The sequence below is a fragment of the Panthera leo genome, chromosome D4 (assembly GCF_018350215.1).
Source record: "Panthera leo isolate Ple1 chromosome D4, P.leo_Ple1_pat1.1, whole genome shotgun sequence".
Classification (NCBI taxonomy): Eukaryota; Metazoa; Chordata; class Mammalia; order Carnivora; family Felidae; genus Panthera; species Panthera leo.
The window spans coordinates 17,105,428-17,129,194 of NC_056691.1; the positions used below are offsets into that span (position 1 = coordinate 17,105,428).

Consider the following 23,767-nt stretch of genomic DNA (forward strand, 5'->3'; position numbering starts at 1 on the left):
TACAAAATTAAATTAAATGGTGAAAAGCAATCCCTGAAATTTAAAAGCAGAGTGAATCAAATGAAGTTAATGATACGCAGGTAAATGGCATAACCACGCAGAAAGAAGCTGTCCCAAGTCACCTTAAACCTCAGCAGTTCGACTGAACATCCCCAGTCAGATCCCCGGGAAGGGCAAAAAGGACTGGCAAGAAAAAACAGTTGTAAACTGTTTTCAGTCATGATCTTGTTGCAGAAGCGGTGGCATTGCTATTCTGAGATCACTGCACGTACATTGTGGTTTAGAGCAAATGAGTCGTTAGGTCTGTGATACTGAAAATTGGGATTTTTCAGCCTGCAACAAAAGATACACACATGAAAGATCAACGAGGTTAAGTAAAAATCCTGTAGCTCTGCATTTGTATTGCAAACATGTTGTATTTTATCTAAAATAAAATAAAAAATATGTCCTGCTCTATCCTTTGAAAAGGCCTAGAAAAAAAAAAAACAAAGACCAACCCAATAATAATGTGTTATTTGCATTCAAAGGAAAAGGAACAAGGCTGTTTTGCGAAATAGCTATTACCAGGTTGGGGGCAGCAGAGGTACAAGATAATCCCAGAACTCTGTTATTAGGAAGCCAGGAAGCCTCCAAAGACAGAACTTTCTAGTTCCTAGAAAGACAGGAACTAAGTTGAAGAGGGTTTCACTAGTCAAAGGTGGGACAATTTGAGCAGTCAACCAGGGCAACAGTCCCCAAGAATTGAAACGCATTTGTGATGTTTAAATTCACAAGCTCCTAATGATACTTCAGAAATCCCATCATCATAATTCTTCACCCCGGGGGATGCTAGGGAACCAACTTTGTCTTCTGACAACTTCAGTTAAGGAAAATAATTAGCATTGATCTGCCTTTTCTCTGTGAACTTTGTCTCTGCATAACCTGAAAGTTGATGAGGGAAAATTTTTCTTTAAAGAGAGATTCTAATTGTTTATTTTTTTTTTAATCTTATTTTATTTTTTAACATGTATTCATTTTTGAGAGACAGAGAGAGAGAGCATGAGCATGGGAAGGGCAGAGAGAGAGGGAGACACAGAATCTGAAACAGTCTCCAGGCTCTGAGCTGTCAGCACAGAGCCTGATGCGGGGCTCGAGCCCAGGAGCCATGAGATTGTGACCTGAGCCCAAGTCAGGCACTTAACTGACTGAGCCACCCAGGCACCCTGATATCCTAACTGTTTAAATGAAAAAGGCATGATAGAATGTCACGGTTTTGCAACGCCCAGGAAATAATGAATCCAGCTAATGTATACCAGGAGCTAACTAACATTACAAAAAGAGAGACCACCAGACATTATTTGTCTCCTGGTGGAAGACATCAATACTACCTATGAAATAGTCTTGCCCAAAAAACTGAATCTAAATCTAATTAAGCCTTTAGAACTAATGACCGATTTCTAGGCAATATGGGGAACAGAAGAACACATTTTTGATAACACAGGGATGCGATAGGTAAAATCTAGACTGTTTGAAACTCAGCAGAACAAATAAACTGGTTTCTGACTTCTTCAACAAGTGTATTATGAAGAAGTGAAAAAAAAAAAAATGGAGGGAGGGGCACCTGGGTGGCTCAGTTGGTTAAGCATTCGACTGGCTCAGGTCATGATCTCTTGGTCCATGAGTTCAAGCCCCACATCTGGGTCTGTGCTGACAGCTCAGAGCCTGGAGCCTGCTTCAGATCCTGCTCCCTCTTTCTCTGCTCCTCCTCTGCTCGTGCTCTCTGTCTTTCAAAAATAAATAAACATTAAAAAAATTTTTTTTTAAATTTGTTTTAAAACTTGGAGGAGACTAAAAGAAAAGAGGCAAATCAATCAGTCGTATTGTATGGCCCTTATTTGGATTCCCAATTGTGAAAAACTGGATTCCAAACTGGAAAATTTGGACCTTGATCTAGATATTTGATGGTAGTAAGAAATTATTGAAATAAATTTTAAGCTGTGATAATGTCTTTGGAAAAAAATCCTTATCTTTGAGGAATATGTACAGATGATATAATGTCTACAGTTTGCTTCAAAATAATCTGAAGGAGAGGGAAGTTGTGGTGGAAATATATGGAATGATATTGGCCACGAGGAAATAATCTATGCAGTTGGGAGATGGGTGTATGTAAGCATATTATACTGTTCTTTTTACTTTTTATAGGTGTGAGTTTTTCCAAAATAAAGTTTCCCAAAAAAGAAAGGTGAAATAAAGTGATCTTTAGAAAAAAAAAAAATATCATGAAACTTGGAGAAACTAGACTCTGGACAAAAAAATTCTATGGATAGTTTAAACTAAATGTAATTGTGTTCTTCTCTTCCATATACTGTCTGATTTGTGCGATTGTTGAGGCCCTGCGATGAAGTGTATTGTGTTTGTTGCAGGCTTACGTGTGTATATTTGTACTTTAATGATAAGGGGAGTGGACGTCCATACGTAGGGCTGAGGAAGCTTGGTCAGTGTGACGAGGACTGATGGACATTTTGTAGAGCAGGTGCACTCTGTGAGCCAAACAGTTTTAAAAGTGGTTGTGAACTGGATTTGGTGCCACTTAATGTAACTCTTCTTTCACTAGAGTGATACCAATTGGTGGAAAGGCACCTCCAAAGGCAAGACTGGACTAATCCCAAGCAACTACGGTAAGCAGGGCTATGGTGGTTTTGCTTTGGGTATGCTCTTTGCACGTTCAGTTCTCTAGAGGGCTCCTGTGGCTTTCTGCTTGCTGCTGTGGCTGCAAAATCGGTGGAGTCATTGCCAACGTAGGATGTTTTCTACTCCATGAACCTCTTGTCAATTAAATGGTAATGCCCACTGGAGGTACTTGAACGTGATTCTTTGGCTTAAGAAAATGCATTGTAGCACTCTTGATAGAACCCAAGGTTTCCAAAGAAAGAAATGCTTATGGCTCTCCCTTATTCAACTCTTAGAATATTTTTTTCTTTCTTTCTTTTTGCTTATTCATTTATTTATTTATTTATTTAGATTTACTTATTTATTTAATTTATTTATTTATTGCTGTTAAACCACATCTCACAGATTTGTTTCTTAGCCTAGCCTTTTCTTTTGGGATGAAGTGACCCTGCCTTGTTAATTCACGTGTGGGGCAGTTATGTTCATTATCAGGTATCAAGGCAGTTGGAGAGGCTTGAGCAGTGAGATATGGCCGCTGCCGTGAAGCTAATGACATTTTGGGGTGATGGGGGGTTTGTGGGGTCCGGAACCGATGGCCAAGAAAGAATTCTTGAAGACGTCTTTGGTGCAAAAATGGTGATTTTATTAAAGCATGGGGACAGGTCCCATGGGCAGGAAGAGCTGTGCTAGGGTTGTGACAGGTAACTCCTTACATACCAGGTTGGGACGGGGTCAGGGATAGAGTAAGTCTCTAAGGAATTCTGGAAGCAACGTTTCTAGGACCTTGAGGGACTAGCTGTTGCTAGGGAAACACCATTTATCACTGTTTAATAAAACCTCAGACATGAGTCCCTTCAGGTGCCTACTGGGGGCCATAAACTTGGAGCATGATTGCCAGCATATATCCTCGGGCAGTTGAGATAAAGGAAGTAGACTTACAGGATCCTCGAGGTTGGGACAATGTTAAGCTGAAGTTCTCTTTTGCTCCTAGCAAAGTGTCATCATCAAGGCAGCTGAGCTCCTAGAGGGAGGTCACTCTCGGTCTCAAGGACTTGTCAGTAAGGGCTTCAATTTCTCATTTACCTTAGTTTCCCATGTTACCGTGGCAAGCACTTAAACCCCTTTCCTTTGTTCTTGGGTAGCTGGGAGTGTCCAAGGAACATCACACAGATCTCAGCTGGGGTGGGGGTGGGGGTTGCTAGCTTGTGCTTTGCCCCTTAGCCTGCCTCATGCCCCGTCATCAAAGCCACTTCTAGTTGGGAGAGGGACAAACAGACAAAAGTACTTATGTAGAAAACAGCAAAGTAAAGTAAAAAGAGCACAGGATTGGCAAACAGGATTTTAATCCTTTTTCTTCCACTTCTTAATAACAAGGGGCTTTGGTGAAGGCACTTAACTGCTGTCCCTGGAACTGTATAATGAGAGGTTTGATTTAAATCACTTGCCAAGATTCCTTTGACTTCAGCATTCGATGAATCCCTAGACCAGTGGGGCTGGCATCAGGCACCAGTTCCAAGCAGTGGCAGAAGACTTTGAAAATTTCAAGGAAGGCACTGCAACGCCAGGGGAGCCAGGAGGGGAGGAAGGGAAGGGGAGGGGAAGTGAGAGCTGAGGTCTGGGCCCCAACACAGGGACCCCACTTGCCCTGGTCTAAAGGGGATACCTGAGTGGCTCAGTTAGTTAAGCGTCTGACTTCGGCTCAGGTCATGATCTTGAGGTTCATGAGTTCAAGCCCTGTGTCAGGCTCAGTGCTGACAGCTTGGAACCTGGAGCCTGGAGCCTGCTTCGGATTCTGTGTCTCGTCCTCTCTCTGCCCCTCCCATGCTCATGCTCTGTCTCTCTCTGTTTCTCCATAATAAATAAACATTAAAAAAAAAAAATTTAAAGGCGATACCGTTCTGGGTTAAAAAAGACTTGTGGGGCATCTGGGTGGCTCAGTCGGTGAAGCGTCTGACTTCAGCTCAGGTCATGATCTTGTGGTTTGTGGGTTCGAGCCCCGCGTCGGGGTGTGTGCTGACAGCTCAGAGCCTGGAGCCTGCTTCGGATTCTGTGTCTCCCTCCCTCTCTGCGCATCCCCGACTCATGCTCTGTCTCTCAAAAATGAATGTTAAAAAAAAAAAAGAAGCAGTTCTATATTCTTCTAACCTTTGAAATCCCCAGTCTCCCTCCACCATGCACTCCACTTCAGCCAGGCATAGACACTGAGCATGTAGTTCTTCTGTTGCTTTGGATCCCCAGTGGCCAAGGGAGTGTCCAGGTACAGCTCTTTAGGGCGGGAGGGGGTGGGTCTGAAGTCTGTTTTGAACCACAGTCTTCAGGTGATCATACTCCTGCTTCTAGGACAACTGAGAACACACCTTCCTCAGAGGCAGGTAGGTGTGCCGATTGCCCTCTGTAAATAAAGGAGGCAGACTGTTTCCCCCTCCCGCGTGCCCCCGACATGCTCACACACGAGGGAAACAATTATTTTCAGCCGTCTTCAAGTAGGGTGTTTTTACAGAATGTAAAATTGAACATCAGATGTTTTCTTTTGCACGTTTGTGACTGCGTTTATTGCATACTTGCGTAGACTGGTATGCAGGCCACGGATCTGTTTGTTTTTGCTTCCAGTTAATTGCCGCGTTTGTTTTTGTTTATACTTCCTCTCAATTGCTGTGGTGTTGCCTTACTGCTTAGCTTTGCTTTCATTTCACAGATAACTCAGCTTCTTTTAAAGCGGGGAAACATCGGTTTGCTTTTCTGCTACTTTTTCAATCCACATTGGAAGGGATGCTGTGTGGTGAGGGCCGTGGCTGGGGACTGCCAGGTGGCTTCCGTGAGTCATTTGGGCAGTGTGCTCACTGTTGGGTTTGCACTTTCTCTTTTCAATCTAGTGGCCGAGCAGGCAGAATCCATTGACAATCCATTGCACGAAGCTGCAAAAAGAGGTAGGTGTGATTGTTTTTCATTGGGATACGCAGTGCTGTGTACAGTAAAACACACAGATCTTTATTATATGGTTTGATGGCTTTTTTTTAAATGTTGATTTATTTCTGAGAGAGAGAGAGAGAGTGCAAGCTCAAGTGGGGAATGCAAGCTCAAGTGGCAGAGAGAGGGGGACAGAGGATCTGAAACAGGCTCTACACTGAAAGCAGAGAGCCCAATGTGAGGCTTGAATTCACAGCCTATGAGATGATGATCTGAGCCGAAGTTGGAGGGTTAACCTAACCGACTGAGCCACCAAGGTGCCCCAGTTTGACAAACGTGCACACCCATGTAACCAACACCCGGATCAAGAGCTAGAACATTTCTGTCATCCCAGAAAGTTCCAGTTAACCCCTGCCTCCCCCAGAGGCAGTCTCTGTTCCACTATCACCCTCGAGAGAGACGTGATTTTAATTTTTTTTTTTTTTTTAGTTTCCTTAAGTAATCTCTACATCCCAGTGTGGGGCTCCAGCTCACAACCCCGAGATCAAGAGTCACGTGCTCTACCAACTGAGCCAGCCCGGTGCCCCTGCGATTTTAATTTCTAATTTTTAATTAAAGATGTCAGCCACCAAACACTTCTGAGTACTTTACGTACCCTGCGCTCAGTGGAAAGCTGAAAGGCATGGTCTGTGACTCCCAGAGCTCCGAGTCCGGCAGGAGAGAGATGTGTGTAACAGATCATTATAAGATGGTGTCAGAAGCACAGCAGTGGAAGTTATGTTTAAGTTAAACAGGCTGTAGAGGCCAGCATGAGTCACTGGAGGGCAGTGGGGTGGAGGCTTCCTGGGGATAAAGCATTTAGGAGGGTATTGGTATAGGGCAAGTGTGTGGGGTAAGGATGCAGTTGGGGAGGGACAGAGCAACAGGGGTGGGCCTCGTTTGGGGGGGCTCTATCTTGTTGTTTTCTTCTTTAAATTTTTTTAATGCTTATATTTGAGAAGGAGAGAGAGAGCACATGAGCTGGGGAGGTTCAGAGAGAGAGAGAGAGAGAGAGAGAGAGAGAGAGAGAGAGAAGATGAAGGGGGAGGGGCAGAGAGCGAGGGAGACACAGAATCTGAAGCAGGGTCTAGGCTCTGAGCTGTCAGCACAGAGCCTGATGTGGGGCTTCAGCTTATAAACTGTGAGATCATGACCTGAGCCGAAATCGAGTTGGATGCTTAACTGACTGAGCCACCCAGGAGCCCCTAAATAACTGGAATTTAAATAAAAACTTGAAGGGAAAAAGAAAGAAAGAAAGAAAGAAAGAAAGAAAGAAAGAAAGAAAGAAAGGGAATTACTTGTAAGTTAGATATTTAGGACATTAGCCAGAGGATTTTAAATTAATAGTTATATTTTAACATATGAGAGCAGCAACTTTGAGTAGGTTATTTAGCATTTGTTTTCTTATTTTCTTATAAGAACTGATTTTAAGATGCATTTCATATGAATATGAGTATTATCTACTTGTTCTTAGGTTTGACTGGTTTTTTTCCCCCAAGTTCCAGGATTTCACGAAGCAAAAAATTACATGTAGGTAGCTTTTACAGAGTAAGACTACCAGAAGTAGACTCATGTAGGCAACTCCTCCCATTAACCTACCATTAAAAATTGTTGTTGTACAATCTATCAAGTTTATTCGTTATTTCATCAGTTTCATACACACTGTTTAGTGTATGTGTACCAACCTGTGTATACCATAAATTGAATGTTTGTGTCCCCTGAAAATTCACATGTTGAAACCCATCCCCAATGTGGTGGTATTTGGAGGTAGGGACTTTGGCAGGTGGTTAGGTTATGAGGGCTCTGCCCTCGTGAAGGGAGCTGGTAGAGACCCCAGAAGAGCTCTCTCACTCTGCTCTTTCTGTTGAAGGGGTGGAAAGACAGCGTCTGTGAACCAGGAAGTAGGCTCTTACCAGATACTGAATCTGCTGGCGCCTTGATCCTGGACTTCCCAGAACTGTGACAAATAATTTGTGTCCCTTAAGCCATTCCTACTCTACCTCCCCTCACATCCCCCCCACCCCAGATTGTTGTTAAGGCTTTTCATTAAGTTGGGAGTGAAAATGTACCATAATGAATGCATTACTGAGGAGGTCTTAATTTCAGATTTGCTGATTAAATCCATTCTAGGTGGAAATGTATGGAGGATGAAATTGATTTCAAAGCAAAACAAAACCCTCTTTCTTGTGCTTTTATAAATGTAAAACTTTTTCAGGCAACTTGAGCTGGTTAAGAGAGTGTTTGGACAACCGAGTCGGTGTGAATGGCTTAGACAAAGCTGGAAGCACTGCCCTGTACTGGGCCTGCCACGGGGGCCACAAAGGTACTATGTTCTGTTCATTACTGTCGATGTCCATGCCGCTGAAAATGTGCTTCAGGTGGGGGAGCGGGGTTTACAGAAATGAAACAAAAATTATGCTTTTCACATCCTATAGAAGATCGGCCAAAACCTTGCTCCGGGAGGTCTGGAAAACAGTAGGTAGGATGCTCACTGCATGGACCTCTCTCACTTGAAAGAGTGGGAACTTCCTTTCCTCTCTTGAGCTTGGAGAGGTTACAGGAAAACCATAGTAATGTCAACACAAACCCCACTATCTAATCTGACAGAAGAAAGGGGCAGAAGTGACTACTCTGCCTACTGCTGTAGCTTAGCTTTTCCCAAGACATGTTTTCATGGTTTACATGAATGTTTAATGCATGCTGTTAGATTCAGGGGAAAGACAGCATTTGTGTCCGTTAGTGGTTGAGTGGACAGCCTTCTCAGTTGCAATCAGTAATACAACAAATGGAATTTCTAATCTGTTTCAGCCTGACCCCAAATCTGCCACATCCACTCTCTTTCCCCCTCTCCCTACAACACACACACAAAATAAATACGACAGCAATGAGAAACAGCACCCAACAAACTAAACAGCATAGTCAGAGGACAGTTCGTGGCTCTTCCCCAAAAGAAGCCGATCTCATTTTAGCTAACAAACGCAGATTCGTTACATGACTGTAAAGTGTCATGGTGAATGTAGAGATATTTCTATAATAGTTGCCATGTGAAAAATGCAAAAGCCAAATTATTGGAACACAATTTTTCCTTAGATAATTCTACTTTTTAGGCTCTTAAGTCTTGTATTTACGTAAATTTTAACAAATTTGTTGCAAGGATTTTTTTGAAGATTCTTCTAAAGAATCAATCCTCTTTTTGAAATGATTATGCCTAGTGTTGTCAGCCTTTTCCTTTGCACTCTTGAAAAATACCTTTTCTATTTCAGATATAGTGGAGATGCTGTTTACTCAACCGAACATTGAACTGAACCAACAGGTAAGATCGCTTATGCGGAAGTTGGTGGTCACTTAACACACCTGCCTTGTTCTCGTGGTGTGGCTTATGGGCATGGAAAGTCCTATCTTTGTGCCTTGAACTGACCTTTTCCCATTTATTATCTTTCATACAATTTTTAATCCAAGTAGTAGAAGTGCATCATTAAAAATGTACCGTTGTACCGAAGTCCAAATTGTATAAAGCCCAAAACACCTACCATGTTCCTTCTCATATGTCACTCTCTCAGCGTTTAGCTCTTAACTCTTGCCTTCATGTTACTAAGGAAGATGCTTATGGGGCTGTCCCCTAAGTCATCATCTTCATAAATGTTTCAGTGTCCCATCTGAAGGTTGAAGCTTATCAGCTGCCCCAACTCTGATCTGCCAGTGCCCACCCTTTGTTCCTCTGGTCTGCCCCACGTATCATATCATAGTTTTTGGTTATATTACTCTATGATGCCTACAAGTATTATGGCTATTTAAATATTTAAATGCTGCTCGCTGCTTGTGTAACTTTTGTTTCTGTACTTCTTGACTTTTATTTTGCTGAGAATATTTTTTTTTTGGAGGTTTATTTATCTTGAGACAGAGAGAAAGCATGAGTGGGGGAGGGGCAGAGAGAGAGAGAGGAGAGAGTGAGACTCCCAAGTAGGCTCTACACTGTCCGTGCAGAGCCCAGTGCAGGGATCAAACTCAGGTAGCATGAGATCATGACCTAAGTCGGACACTTAACCGATTGAGCCACCCAGGAGCCCCTCGCTGGTTTTTGGTTTTTGTATCTCATTAAGATTCCCACACTGTTTAACGTTCTCTTGATATAATTTCTTTTTTCTCCCTGGAATGGTACTTCCCGAAGCCCTCATCCTCGATCTCTGCTCTGAGTGTCTCTTTACTGTCGCCTTTCTCCCAGGGTGTGTCTTCACTTTTCTGGATCCCGTGTTTTCCTCCTTTTGTTGAAGAACATCCTTGAAGATTCCTAAGAAAGGGGACCTAGGGATCGATTATTTGGCTGACAGAATTCTAGGTTGAAAATTATTTTCCTCAGAATTTCGCAGGCAAGGCTCTATGGTATTCTGGTTTTTAGGATTGCTCTTGAGAAGTTTGATGCCATTTTGATTCCCATTCTTTTGTGTGTGATCTGCTTTTTTGTTGCTTAGAATCATTACTCTGTCCTTGATGTTCTAAAATTTCTTAATGTGCTTCAGCGTGTTTCTTCCCAGTAAAGGTGGTGGACTCTTTCAGCCCGAAAGGGTCTACTGTTTCTTTTCTAGTTGTTATTGACCATTGTCTTTATTCTTTGGTTCTGGAATGCCCACTAGTAGTTAGGTTGGACCTCTTATTGAGTCTCCAGTTATTTTAGTGTTTCTCAGAGATTTTTTTACCTTTTTTTTAAGTTTATGTGTTTATTTTGAGAGAGAGAGAAAGAGAAAGAGAGAGAAACTGAGAAAGAGTATGCAGGGGAGGGGCAGAGAGAGAGGGAGAGATTGAGAATCCCAAGAAGGCTCTGTGCTGTCCGCGTGGAGCCCTACTCGGGGCTCGAACTCACCAACCATGAGATCACGACTGGAGCAGAAATCAAGACTTAACCAACTGAGCCACCCAGGCACCCCAAGATTTTCTTAGCTTTATGTTTTATTTTGGTTACCTTTTTAATTCCTCAGTGTCCTAGGTTTTCTATTGCTGTGTGACAACCCACAAGCTTAGCTGCTTAAAACAACACGCATTTACCTTATACGTTCTCTAAGCCAGAATTCTGGGCATGGCAGAGCTGGGCTCTCTGCTCAGGGTCTCACGGGCCAGAGTCACGGTATTGGCCAGAAGCAGGTTCTCATCTGGAGCTCAGATCTCATTCCAGGTACGTTCAGGTTGCCGGAGGGATTGAGTTTCTTGCACCTGCAGTGCTCTGGTCCTCAGCTTTCAGAGATCACCCCTCTCCGTTGACATTTCACAACATGGCTGTTTGCTTTCTTCCTTAAGGTCACTAGGAAATTGTGTTTCTGAAGCTATACCTTTGGGAAAGGGCCCGTCTGATTTGGTCATGCCCACCCAGTATAATCTCTCTTTTGATGAACTCAATGTCAACTGATTAGAAACTGCATTATGGGAGTGATATCCTATTATATTCATTAGTCTCATACATACTTGAGGGGGAGGAATTTTACAGGGGGTGGATCCCCAAGGGGCGGGGATCTTGGGCAGCATCTTAGAATTTTGTTTACTTATAAGCTCTTTTACTCTCATGATTGCTTTCTTTTTTAAATGTTTCTTCTTTTTACTTATTTTTGAGGGGTGGGGGGGACAGAGGATCTGAAGCAGGCTCTGTACTGACAGCAGAGAGCCTGACGTGGGGCTCACCTTCATGAATGGCCAAGTCATAACTTGAGCCGAAGTCAGACGCTTAACTGACTGAGCCACCCAGGTGCCCTGCTGATTATTGCTTCTTAAATAGCTTCTTTTCTTGTTGCATGATATGCTGTATATCATGTTGTATCTTGACTATATTTTTAAAACCTTTCCTGCCATTCACTGTACTGTGTCTTTTCCCTCTGAGATCCATTCGTTTTGTTTTAATCTTCTCTCAAATATGAGAGGCTTTCCTCAAATACCTAGTATCTTTGTGTCTCCAGTCATGTTTAAGGGTGACTAGAAGCTCTGCCTGCACATGGGGCTTACTGGCTGTGGGCTTCTCGGTAGGGTGAGGTGGAAAGGTCCTGGCTGTTGTGCTGGGTTATCCCCAGATGTCAGCGTGAGTATGCTCTCCCCCTCCACATGCGGGGCTATTCACCTCCACCGGAGGATTGTCCTCCAGCTCCCTGCCTGCAGGTGCTAGGCTGTATACACTGGGGCAGCAGGGTAGGTAAAGGCAGCTGGGAGAGGAGTCTTACTGCTCAATTTGTAGGTGTCTCAGCTCACCCACCGCTTTTAGTTCCTGGCCTTATTGCCACCTTCCCTTGTACCCGAGTCCCCTGAGCTTGGAAACTACCTGGTTCATTTTTTGACAGGGTCACCCTGCCATCCGCACTAGGTCACCTGGCAGCAAGGAGAGAGGAAGGTGATCTAATTACTTTTTTTTTTTTAATGTTTATTTATTTATTTTGAGAGAGAGCGTGCGCGTGCGTGAGCTGGGGAAGAGCCGAGAGAGATGGAAGAGAGAGAATCCCAAGCAGGCTCCCCGCTGTCAGCACCGAGCCCGACATGGGGCTCGATCGCATGAACCAGAAGGTCATGACCTGAGCCAAAATCAAGAGTCAGATGCTTAACCGACTGACTCACCCAGGCGCCCCTGATTATTTCTATAAACGCATCCAGTACTCTTGTGTCCAGTCCCGTGCCTCACGCTCGTTCCAGCGTCTCCGGGCATCGCCAGGGCCTGATTTCTTGCGAGGTTTGCAGGGGCAGGTCTGCTTGCTCCCTCCTGGTGTTTCCCTCTGCTCTGCCACGTCCGTTTCTCCTCTTTCATCCATCCCCTTCCCCCAAATGACTTTTCTCTCATCCCTTGAGTCTCCTTTCTCTCTTGGGAACTTTATATGACTTTATAACTCGTTCTCACTTTGAGTTTGCTTGGAGTAAACCTGAATTCGTGCATGTTTTCAACCCACCGTCTCTTTTTAAAATGCTGCTTTCTCTTTTTAAATCACCATAGAACAAGTTGGGAGACACAGCTTTGCACGCCGCTGCCTGGAAAGGTTATGCAGATATTGTCCACTTGCTTCTGGAAAAAGGTAAAGCATGTGCCCCATCTGTCTGGCCTTTGCTCACCCTGGAAAAACAGGCTGTGTTCAATTACGTTATTTGAAATAGTAGGAAGAATCATAGGCTCCGTATTTTGAAACTGGGATTTTAACCTCTACTCTGTCTGTATCACAGAGTTGTTAACAATAAGACGAAATTACAGTAGTGAGGTGATTCGTGTTAAATTTTTAGTTTTACGTTAAAAGCTTGGTAAGCTTTAAAACTACATATATTACTTTTCGTAGGAGTTTGTTGTATATTTCTGCGGGATTAAAGGGTCCCTGGAGAAAGGCGTGTGTATGTGCACCCATGCAGAGAAGATGCTGTGTCAGAAAGCTGTAGGGGAAAGGTGCTGAGGCCCCTGTTCACAAGGGAAGTCCTGACAGATAAGAAAGATGCTGTGGCTATAAGGTCCTGCTTTGATCTGAGCAGGTGCTACAAGTACGGGGAAGATGAAGATACCTCGATTCCCTATTTTTATACAAGAGGGGACAGTGAAATTATGAACTGACCATCCATCCATCCATCCATCTGTCACATAAATATTAATCCTTACAGAGGGCCAGGCATATCTCCCGTCCTGCATCCTGGTCCAGAAGCTATAATGTAAGATGCTTGAATCCCAAGGTGTCCTATGGATGCATGTTCATTAGGGATCCTCACAGCAATGCTGTGGGATATAGAGAGGACATGTCATTTATTTAAAGGACATTGGTGATGTACATCTCAGGTACAAAAGATCAGACAGCATGAGGTGCCCCCTAAGGGCTATGCTGAGAACTGGGCTGTCTGTGCTGGCTGCCACTAACCACACAGGCCCCTGAGCCCATGAAATGAGCATGGTCTGGACCAAGATGTACTGTAAGTGTAACAGGCACATCAAATTTCAAAGACTTAGGGAAAAAAAAAAAGACGTAAAGTATCGCAATAACTTTTATATCGGTTATATGATACAGAGGTAACATTTTGGATCTGCTGTGTTAAATAAGATATGTCATTAAAACGATTTCCACCTTTTGAAAATGTGGCCGCTAGAAAATTTAAAATGACACATGTGGCTCACATCGTATTTCTCTTGGGTAGCACTCGTTGAGAGGGACCCAGGAAATGGTCATTTCTTCTCTTGCCTTGCTGGCTCCGAACATTTCCTGTCCTGAAAGAAATCATGTATATGGGTTCTAAAGTGCAATTTAACATAAGATATGATCAGTCACAGAGCTCTTAACCCTCCGGAATTTTTCCCCGTGGCCCAATGAGCGAATGAGGTTTCTATAGACCCTTAGCTGTGGGCAGATCTAAGTCTCATGAGAGAGATTTTTAGACACGGTCGCCATATTCCTAATTAAACAAACCATGCTTTCTTGACTCAGTATTTTTGTCCCTTTGAGTTTCATTACACTTATTTTTTTGTTTCCTGAAGAGGATGAGATTACAAGCAAAATGGCTCTCTCCTGTACCGTGGCAGAAAGTATAAATTGGTAAAGCCTTCTTGGACAGCGATCGGACAGTAGCTAGCAGAATTAAAAATATACATAGCCTTATATCCCAGCATCACTTCTGGGAAGCCATACTTCAGAAAGCTGGTGTTCAGGGAGATTTACAGCAATATTGTTTGTGGTAAAGGAACAGCCTAAGTGTCCCTCGATAGGGGAAGAGGAGAGTTATTAAATAAATATTGGGATGCCCACAAAATTGAATACTTACAAATGTTTACATGGATTGAGCTATGTGTACTACTGAGGAATGAGTACCATCATATATTGCTAAGTAAAAAAATCAAGTTACAGACTGTTATATGTGGTGTGATTTTACACATATATGCGTAGATGTCTGTGAGTGCATTTCTGCACCTGAGGGAGGTGAGGACTGATACCCACTTGCTGGGAATGGATTCCCCCAGACAAACTGGAAGATGGGGCAGGGAGGGGTTAGTCAGGGGACGAAACGGGACGTATGCTTTTGTTCAGCACACTTCTGCATTGGTGAAGCTTTGGCAACGAAAATATACCCACGAATTCTGATGTAATTTTTATCACCACGAAGACCCGGACAAAACGCAAGTAGAAGATGTGCTTTGGGGACAATGGATTGCCTCTAGGTTTTATGGTGTTACTCTTCTGCTAATTTGCACAAGAGTATACTTGGCAGATATGAAATACTAATCCCGGCAGGCACCACCCACACGGGCTTCTCTCAAGAAGCAAAGGGTATGTTAAACTAATCTCTAAAAACTCGTGCCAAGACATATTGGAGTCCAACTGACTCAGGAGGTACCTCGGGGATAGTGAAGTCCCCCCTGAAAAGTCACATGCAGCAGTCTGAGGATTTGAAAGGAAAGGCTCTGTTTTAATTGTGCCTAATTATCTGGGACGCAGCAGCAAGCGCCCTGATTTCAAGACGGCAAACGTGCTCTGACTGTTTTGAAAAAGCTTACGTCAGGGCCAGAATGGTTGTCTAGTTAGTTTGGCCAAAAGTGATCCGTCTCGGTGGGAAGAAGAATGTGTAGTCCGCTGCTACAGATTCTTCAAAAACACCTGACTTGCTTTTCTTGTGTTGGGGAAGGTGCAAGAACAGACTTGAGAAACAATGAGAAGAAGCTGGCCCTGGACATGGCCACCAATGCGGCCTGTGCGTCTCTCCTGAAAAAGAAACAGGGAACAGGTATTTGCCTTCGATCCTTCTTTCTTCTCTGACACCATCATGACTGAGATTTACCATCTTAGAATTGGGGAAACGTTTTCTCGGTAAACTCTTCATGTGGTTCTGAAGTCAGATTTTATATCCTGGGTCTCATTTGGAACGTGCAACATTGAAGAATGCCTTCATGCAAGCAAATCGAAGAGACTTTGGCCTTTTAGTATTTTTTGTGTGTTTCCTTTGTTCCTTGCAATCAGGTCGTAATCACTTGCTTTCCAGTAGAGCCCTTATCAGAGAACCATGGTTCCGGATATGGTTTTACAAGTGGTTGTCTCTAAATATTTATTTTTCAATTAAGCACTGAAGAGCTCCATGATTATATTTTATCTCTGTTTTAAACGAGAGTATCAGTAAACTACGATCAGAATTATTCCGGTCTTGATAACCAATTTGATGTTTGTTTACAGACCGTGGGGTGGTTTTTAAAGGTAAAGTTTAGGTATACATTCTTCGAGATAAAAATATCTATTGGCGTGGGAGATGGGGTTGGAAAAAAAAAGAAAGGTCCTTGTGGTTATTTTGAAAAGGTGCTAAAGAAAAGGTGTGAAACACGCTTGCATTGTTCATGATTACTATTCAGAGACTGGCTGTTTATTGGACTTCTCTGTACATAATGTACTGAATGCTTCCCCCTGAAAGAAATGCTGGGGGGCGGTGTGCCTTACCCCTCCTCATTTTCCTCTCCTGTCTCTCCCTTTTCGTTCACCATCAGCCTCCTGGCCCCTGAGGAACCCCGAGGGAGAAAAACGAAAAATACAAGATGTTTTGGCTGGAGGGGACATTCAATCTTTTTTTTCCCCCCTCACTTCTCAAGCCTTCCTCTACTTTTATCTCGTGTTTGGCACTTTCATGCCACTTTGGAGTATAAGCCAATGATCGATACATCTTGTCCACTGTTTTCTAGAATGGAACTAGTATAATGGAGAACTCGCTTTTCATGTCTTTAGTGAGCATTGGTACTCATCATTCCAACCCTTTTTAGTATTGCTTTTTAGAGTCTAAAGTTTAGCCTGGTCCATGTTGGTGGAGAGTCACCAAAACAACTTCTGAGACATTTCTAGTGTAGAGGCTGAGTACATTTTTGTTTCTACTTTAATCTGAGGACGTTGTCACCCTCCGAGCTTGTAGAGTGAGGTACTGGTTTGTTTTCCTATATGAATCACATTCCCATTCGTTTTGGAACCCTTGGAAAGCTTCTCTCTTCCTTAAGTCCCCTTTGTTTTATGAGAAGAGGTGGTGTTACCTTGTCCCATATCCCTGTTCCCGCGGAAGCAACAAAATACAGTCAGACCTCTGGTTTCCTGCTTTAGTTAATCAAAAATAGCAAACAGTCCTCCTTTCTTCATGACTTGCCAAGGGAGCTTCCCAGAATGATCCTCCTTGCCCATCACCAAATTCCCGTCATAGCCCTCCTCACGAGTCTGCTGTTCCTTTTGTTCTTTACTCCAGATCTGTCTTTGTTTCAGTTTCTTACTTCTTTTAACTTCAGTTCCGATGTAGTGTAAACCACTAAGCGGCTTGGGTTTCTTAATTATCTCAGCCGTGAATGCTCACTGGCAGAGCTGGTGTTTCTTTAAAGTAATTACTCATGCATAGATGGATCGAGGGTCTGCTAAGTGAGCGGGAAAGTATGTACCAGCTGCGTGGTGCTCCCCAGCTACATTTTGATTGACAAGTGTATATGCAGCCATGTAGGAGAGATGCTTTTACTTGGCACGGACCTCTTCCTTCCTGCTGCCTTGGTTGGGTCAGGAAGTAGGACTATGGCCCAACTTCCTTCTTCTGCCACTGACTTCCTGTTGTTCTATGGGTACCTTCAGAATGTCCTGACCGAGGAGTAAGGTTTCTTAGGAGCTGAAGGTTATCAGAGCCTCATGTACACTATGAGCTTGATCACGATAGGCAAGGAGAATGCCACGCTTGCTCAGACCCCAGAGAGCTGCACCCAGAAGCCTCCATCTGGGCACCCCGAGCTGGGAAGGCACATCTGCTCTTTTTCCCTCACCCTTCTGCAGTCTTTGTAGAACAGGGCTGGGAGGTAGGTCTCCTCTGCTCTGTTCACACTAAGTGTCTTTGGTCTACTTTCCTAAATGTGTAATGATTAGATAATGGACTCATCAATGAGGTAATCTTAGGGCTTGACACAGAGGCAAGAAATGAATTTTCATATTTCAGTTTTCACGTTACCTTTTTCTTTTCTTTTTTCTCACTTCATTACCTCAATCGTCCAGTGAAAAGTCTGAATTTGTATTGTGATCTTAGTTGGAGTAAGAGTTGAATATTGGGCCATTTGGCTAATTGCCAGCACGAACTCTAGACTGGGAAAAGTATATTCTGATGTTGTTTTCCAGTTTTAAAAGCATATCTTGGATTTTTTTTTTTTTTTTTAAGAGAGAGAGTGCACTAGCAGGGGAGAGGGGCAGAGGGAGAGAGAGCGAGAGAGACAGAAACTCTTAGGCAGCCTCCACACTCAGCATGAAGCTGACATGGGGCTCGATCCCACAACCCTGGAATCATGACCTGAGCCGAAATCAAGAGTCAGATGCTCAATCGATTGGGCCACCTAGGCACCCCTCATCTTGGATTTTTTAATGAGAAAAAACAAGTCACATTTTGTAGTTACCATGAAGGGTAACTTTGGGACATGTGTGCAGGGCCGGGGTTCAGCCCCACCTTGAGGAGTCAACACTTTAAATTCTTTTTCCAGTTTTTACAAATTGGGGTATAATTTATATTAAGTAAAGTATATAAATCCTAAGTTTACATCTTGATTTTTTTTTTTAAACTGTGCTTACACCTATTTGCCACAACCCGGATCAAGGTAGAGAACATTTTCCATACCCTGAAAACCCCTCCACGTCCTCCTCTTCTCTCACCACAGCCTAGTTTTGCCTGTGCTTGAACTTGATATAAATGGACTCAAACAGTATGTACTTTCTTGTGTCTGACTTCTTTTCACTTAATGCTATGCCTGTGAGATTTATCCAGGTTACTGTGTCTGTCTTTCCACCCTTTATGGTTTGTTTGTTTGACTGTCTGTCTTAAGTGCTAGTACTTGGTTTGGAATGTGCAAATTCAGGTCAGTGACATTGAGGAGAGATGGAAGTCAGCTGGGGGGAACGGGGAGGCATGGTTAGGAGTTACATTACCATGATGGTCACGGCCCAAGATGGGCTATGAAGAGACGGAGCTCTCAGCACTTGGCCATGTGAGAAGATTCCAGAGAAACTGTGCCTGGGAGCAATCCGTAAAAGGAAGGAAGGAGAAGAAATTTATTTTCCTGGCTAGTTCCTGTCTCTTGATTTCCATTCAGTAAGAGTTTGCAGCATGGCGAGCCTTCTTCTCTTGCTAACAGGAGAAACGAGGTTGAAATAAAGCGCCGAGGTAACCGTTGGAGGCCCAAGACTACCTCAGTGGGCAACACGTAGGATTGTAGGAGCAAAGCAGAGTAGGAAAGAGCCTTGCTATGGTCTTTTTGTCTGTGGCTTAAGAAGACAAAAAGTCTACAGCCAGTCCTAAAGTTGTACGTGTACGTGGGATAGAACAAAGTATATTCCTCCCAGGTCTCCAGAACTTCTCGTAAGGAGGATGGAGATGAATGCAGACAAGCTGGAGATTTCTAGTAGTTTGGAAGCTGGTGTGAAATTATTCAAGGCTGCCTCTGTTCTGTTTATATCCACTTCTTTGAATCCGAATCTTTCCTTCTCGTGTAAGTTTCTACCTCCCTTGTACCAACTCTCCCTTGTCCCTTTCTTTTTTCTCTATAATGATTTTCCTAAATTTGTAAAGATAATGACTGAGCAAAGCTACATTATCACTAGCAGACCTAAAATTAATAATTGCTTCATATCTTCAAGTATCTTGTCACTGTCCAGATTCACCATTTTTTCCCATACATGTTTGTTTCTGCTTTGTTGGCTTACTTATCTGTTTCTTTATTTACAGTTTAAGTCAGGGTCTAAATAAGGTCAGGTTCTGATTGGTAGATACATCTCCTAAATCATTGTTTCCTTTCCTTCTCCTCTCCCCCTCTTCTTTTAGCCTGGCTATTTATTTGTTAAAGAAGCAGGGTCAGTTTTCCTGAATTTCTCAGTCTAGGCATCGCATAAATGCATTCCCAGGGTGTTTGACATGTTCCTCTTTCCTCTGTAGTCTTGTCACTTGGTGTTAGATCTAAAGGTTCCTCTGTATTTTTGTCATTTGGTGTTAGATCTAGAGGTTTGATTAGATTCTACATTTTATGTGTCTGTGAAAGGGTAGATGGAAGAATGCTTCATGAAGAAAGCTGTGTTCTTTCATCAGAGGCACGTATTACCTGTCTGTCACTCATCCTGTGATGTTAGCATTCATTGATGATCGTTGTCTAGATCCATTAGTTTACTAACAGTTGTGAAATGGCCATATTCTAGTTCTGTCACTCCTGTCTCAGTTATCAGCTGGAACATTCTATAAAAAAAATTGCCCTTCATCCATGGTCTGATGACTCCAAGGAATAGTTTGTGTAGTAGGAGAAGAATAAAGGCTTGATTTTCGTCCTTTATTTAGGAGTTTTCAAAATGATGTGCTGGTTCCTTCTCATTCTCCAGAGAGGACTAGTGGCTTCTCTGTGATGTACGTTGAAATATTTGCTGTGTTTCAATCCATTATATTTAGTATCCCTATTGATAGCTCCTCTTTGGCTAGTGGAGGCCTCTTCGGGTTGGATCGTGAACCTTTGATGCTCTCTTTGACAGCATCCTTGTTTTACGGTATGACAAGAGGTACGCTTTCTGCCCCAGACTTGGAATCAGTCATTTCTCCAATGAGCACGGGAAGATAGTATTTAGAGACCATGATAACATGCACTTGTTGAGCTCTGACGGCGGTTAGGCTCGCGTTTCAGTTTGCCCCCTGAAATTATACCCCGTGTAACCTGTTGCTTATAGGCATTTAAATAGACAATCGAATAGGTGACCATTTAAAGATGAGATGTCTTCGTTTTGACCCCTGCTCAAGCTTGATGTCATGTATGGTAGGGTTCGGCTCTTTCTGTTTCAGATTTCTGTTTTTGTTTTTTTTTTTTTATTTCATTCTTTTACCTCTGAGCATACTTTATTTTTCTGTGCTTTTTTAAAATTATTTTTTTTTTTATTTATCCGTGCTTTTAGAGATGAAACCGAAGCTTCTGTGTTTTCATTCTGCTTCTTTTCCTTTTTTTTCCCCCCTCATTAGTTACCTTTCTACCCAGTGATCTTGCCTTCAAGTAAGGCTGCAGGCTGTCGAATGACTGAAGCCACATGTGGCACTTGTCATTGGGAGAGGGGGTTGGACGAGTGGAGGGGCGTCCGGTGTGTTCCGTGCCAGTCACGGCACACGTGGCTGGTTGCATTTTGTGCAAGGTAGATTAATGGTACCTGCGGCCTACGGGCTTTACTTTTCTGCGTGTCCAAGGAACGAGCGGACAGCTGCATTTGTCAGCCTCTGGGACAGCAGACACTGAACAGTCAGGCAGGAAAGCAAAAGTTGAAGAAGATCCTCAGGGGTAGTACAGTCCCCGGGCCTGAGGAAAGATTACGATCCCTTGAGGTATCAGGAGCTTTGAAAGTGCAAACCAAATGTGAGCAATCTGTAATTTTCCCGTTTTGCCTTCCCACCATTCCTTTTAGATGCTGTTCGAACATTAAGCAATGCCGAGGAGTATCTTGATGACGAAGACTCAGATTAATTCCCTTCTGGAGCTTTGAGATCTAAAACTTGTGTTCCTTTTGCCATTCCAAAACCCTCGTCTTTGCCAGAAGAGTGTTGGTAACCGGTTTATGGTTTTTGGTTTTTTTTGGTTTGGGTTTTTTTGTTTTTGTTTTTGTTTTTGTTTTTTGAAGTCTATATGAACATGGAAGTCTTGCACTGTGTTTGAGTAGAACATGTAAATGGGTAGGTTCTCACCTTCAGTTTGCCAATAAGTGACTGGATATTTTGCTGTATAAAGTACATTTTTGTTCACCAGAGTAGAACAAGAAGAGATTATTTCTATTTATCAAGCTAAAGGAATTTTAAGAATTTTTTTCTTTAAAAAAAAAAAGATCAGTTTTTTTGTGTTTTTTTTTTGTTTGTTTTTTTAGTTAAAGTTCTTTACCTCAAGGATTAAAATATTTTGAGTGGGTTTTTCAAGGGGAAAAATGCTTGTTATAGTAATGAACCAAAAGGCTTAACAGAAAATCGTCAGCTATTCTGACAAAAATAAACATTTGAAGAGACTGGATTCCTTTTGTCTGTTTTTTGTGGTATCACTCTTTGCTTTTTGTATTTATGTTTAGGTGAAGGCTGATTTTATCTTTTAAGTTGTATTTTGTATTTATTAGCACAAAGGAATCACAATAGCCAAATTTCTTTTCAGCTCTATATATTGGCTTTGATTTGAGTCCATAATCAGTGAGAAGATATATTTATAATGAAATACATAATGTTAGTCATCGTTAGTCTTTTAGTTTATCTCTGAGGTTACACTTAGTATGAAGAAATTCAGCAACTCATTGCAGTCTGCTGAAGGTCTGAAAGATGAAAAAAATTGATTTACTTATCATACAAGACGCCATGGTTTTCTGTAATGGAGTAGCCAGGAGCCATGGAATTTTTTTTACTTTGATAGCATTTGTTTTCCCAGAGCATGGCTCGAGCTCATAAAAACTCAACCTCTTTTGCTAAAACATCAATTTATGTGGCAGGAAGCCCTCTGTACTACTGAAGGACACTTGATTTGAGATTCTAATTTTGTATCAAGGTGGCGACGACATTAAGAATGACATGGCTGTTGGCATTTGCCTAGGTTCCAGGCCCCGGGTCCAGAAGTGTATTTTGCAAGAAGACTTTGATGCTAATTTCAAAAAAACACATTGGTGAAGAGAAGGAAATGTTTGAAAAAGGAAGTGGGTTAGCTCAGGAAATGAATAACTGCTACTGTGAGAGTTTTCTATCTGTGACTGTTTGGTTTTTTTCTCTCTGTGGGTGCCTTGAGAAAGAGTATCCTGAGAAGCCTGTTCGAGGTCTTTCTAATACCCCAACCAAATTTCAATAGAAAGAAATATGTATAAGTAGTGAAAGCACAAAATCTGAAAATTAATGAAAAAGGTATTTTATCCTCAAAATAAATATGTTTACTAAATTTGAGTTAAGCAGTTGTATTTCTTCATAAGCATAAACTTGAAGATATGAAATCCTTGTTGAAATTACATCTGTTCCCCCAGAACCTTTAGGGGTTCCTTCTTTAAAATGGGGCTTCTCCGGCGGTGGGGGGGTGGGGGCACCTGGCTGGCTCGGCCGGAGGAGTGTGCAACTCTTGATCTCAGGGTTGTGAGTTAGAGCCCCATGTTGGGTGTAGAGATTGCTTACAGATAAAATCTTTGAAATGAAATGATTAAAATAAAATACAGGGTTCGTGGCTTAACAAAAAGTTTTTGGAAATGTCTCATTTTTTGTTCTTGTATACTTTGGGCCTAGAGTAATTAGGATAGATGCCAGTTAAACACTTTTAATTTTTTAACATGGGCAGAGGTAATACAGTTTGCATGAATATAGATAATTTGGGGGGAACTGCTCTGTGCTTGATGTAGGCATACTATTTATGTATTGAAGGAAAAGAATAGTGAGTAGCTTCACTGTCATTGCTTTTAACATTATTGACCTTATAAAGATTTTAGAAAGTTGGCCAACCAGAGTTTTGTGGGGGTTCGGGTCGGACTTAGGTATATGCGATGAGTTTCTGGTGAAACAAAGAAGGACAATGCAGTTAGCTGTAGTTGAGACTTCATAAGAAAACATACTTTTCCTTCTTGTTTATTCAGCCTAGCCGATCTGAGCTTTTTCAGAGACTGTTTAATGCTGAACTCAGCAACAAAACTCAGTTCTGAGAACTTGTCACCACTCTGATTCTGTGCAGAGAAGAGCTTTGATTATGTTCTGGAAATGACTTTGGAGGTTTTGCTGTAACATGAGCTTTTTGACAGTCCCTGTGGCCTGACCTCCTCCCCAGCCTGTTGCACGCGTTAGATAGAGAATGTCTTCCAGCCCTTGGGTCCGTGAAGTGTATCAGCTTTAGGCCCAGTAGCCTCACGCAGAGAACGGTTTTTATCAATTTCCCATTTTAGTTTCCTTTCTGGGACTGGTCTGTGGCAAATTATCTGTTGTTGAGCTGCCATGCATTACATTTGTCAATTTCCGTGTTTCTCTGGTGAGCCCTCCCCATTGTCTTATTTTTTTTCAATAGAGTGTCCGTGTTGTCACCCAAAAGGGAATAAATGTTAAGCAAAGCAGGAGTGATCTTATTTTTTCTTAATCTTAAAAACCCAATTGGAAACAATGCTGAAAATGAAATCTCAGGTAATTTTAGGTAGAAGAAAATAAAATTTGCCCATATGAGCTTTCTTCGTAAGTGTTCTTTATTGTGTGGAATTTCTGA

General features: G+C 42.4%; 1 protein-coding gene across 1 annotated transcript in view; it reads left to right on the forward strand.

Moving 5' to 3' along the window:
- OSTF1 (osteoclast stimulating factor 1) overlaps positions 1 to 21,574 on the forward strand; it is a 56,479-nt gene extending 34,905 nt beyond the window's left edge. The window contains exons 4-10 of the mRNA XM_042914166.1: positions 2,594 to 2,657; positions 5,523 to 5,576; positions 7,811 to 7,918; positions 8,859 to 8,908; positions 12,551 to 12,629; positions 15,202 to 15,300; positions 20,982 to 21,574. Of these exons, the coding sequence (XP_042770100.1) occupies positions 2,594 to 2,657; positions 5,523 to 5,576; positions 7,811 to 7,918; positions 8,859 to 8,908; positions 12,551 to 12,629; positions 15,202 to 15,300; positions 20,982 to 21,040 (513 nt within the window). The 3' untranslated portion in view covers positions 21,041 to 21,574. The remainder of the gene's footprint in view (positions 1 to 2,593; positions 2,658 to 5,522; positions 5,577 to 7,810; positions 7,919 to 8,858; positions 8,909 to 12,550; positions 12,630 to 15,201; positions 15,301 to 20,981) is intronic.
- The last annotated feature ends 2,193 nt before the right edge of the window (positions 21,575 to 23,767 follow it).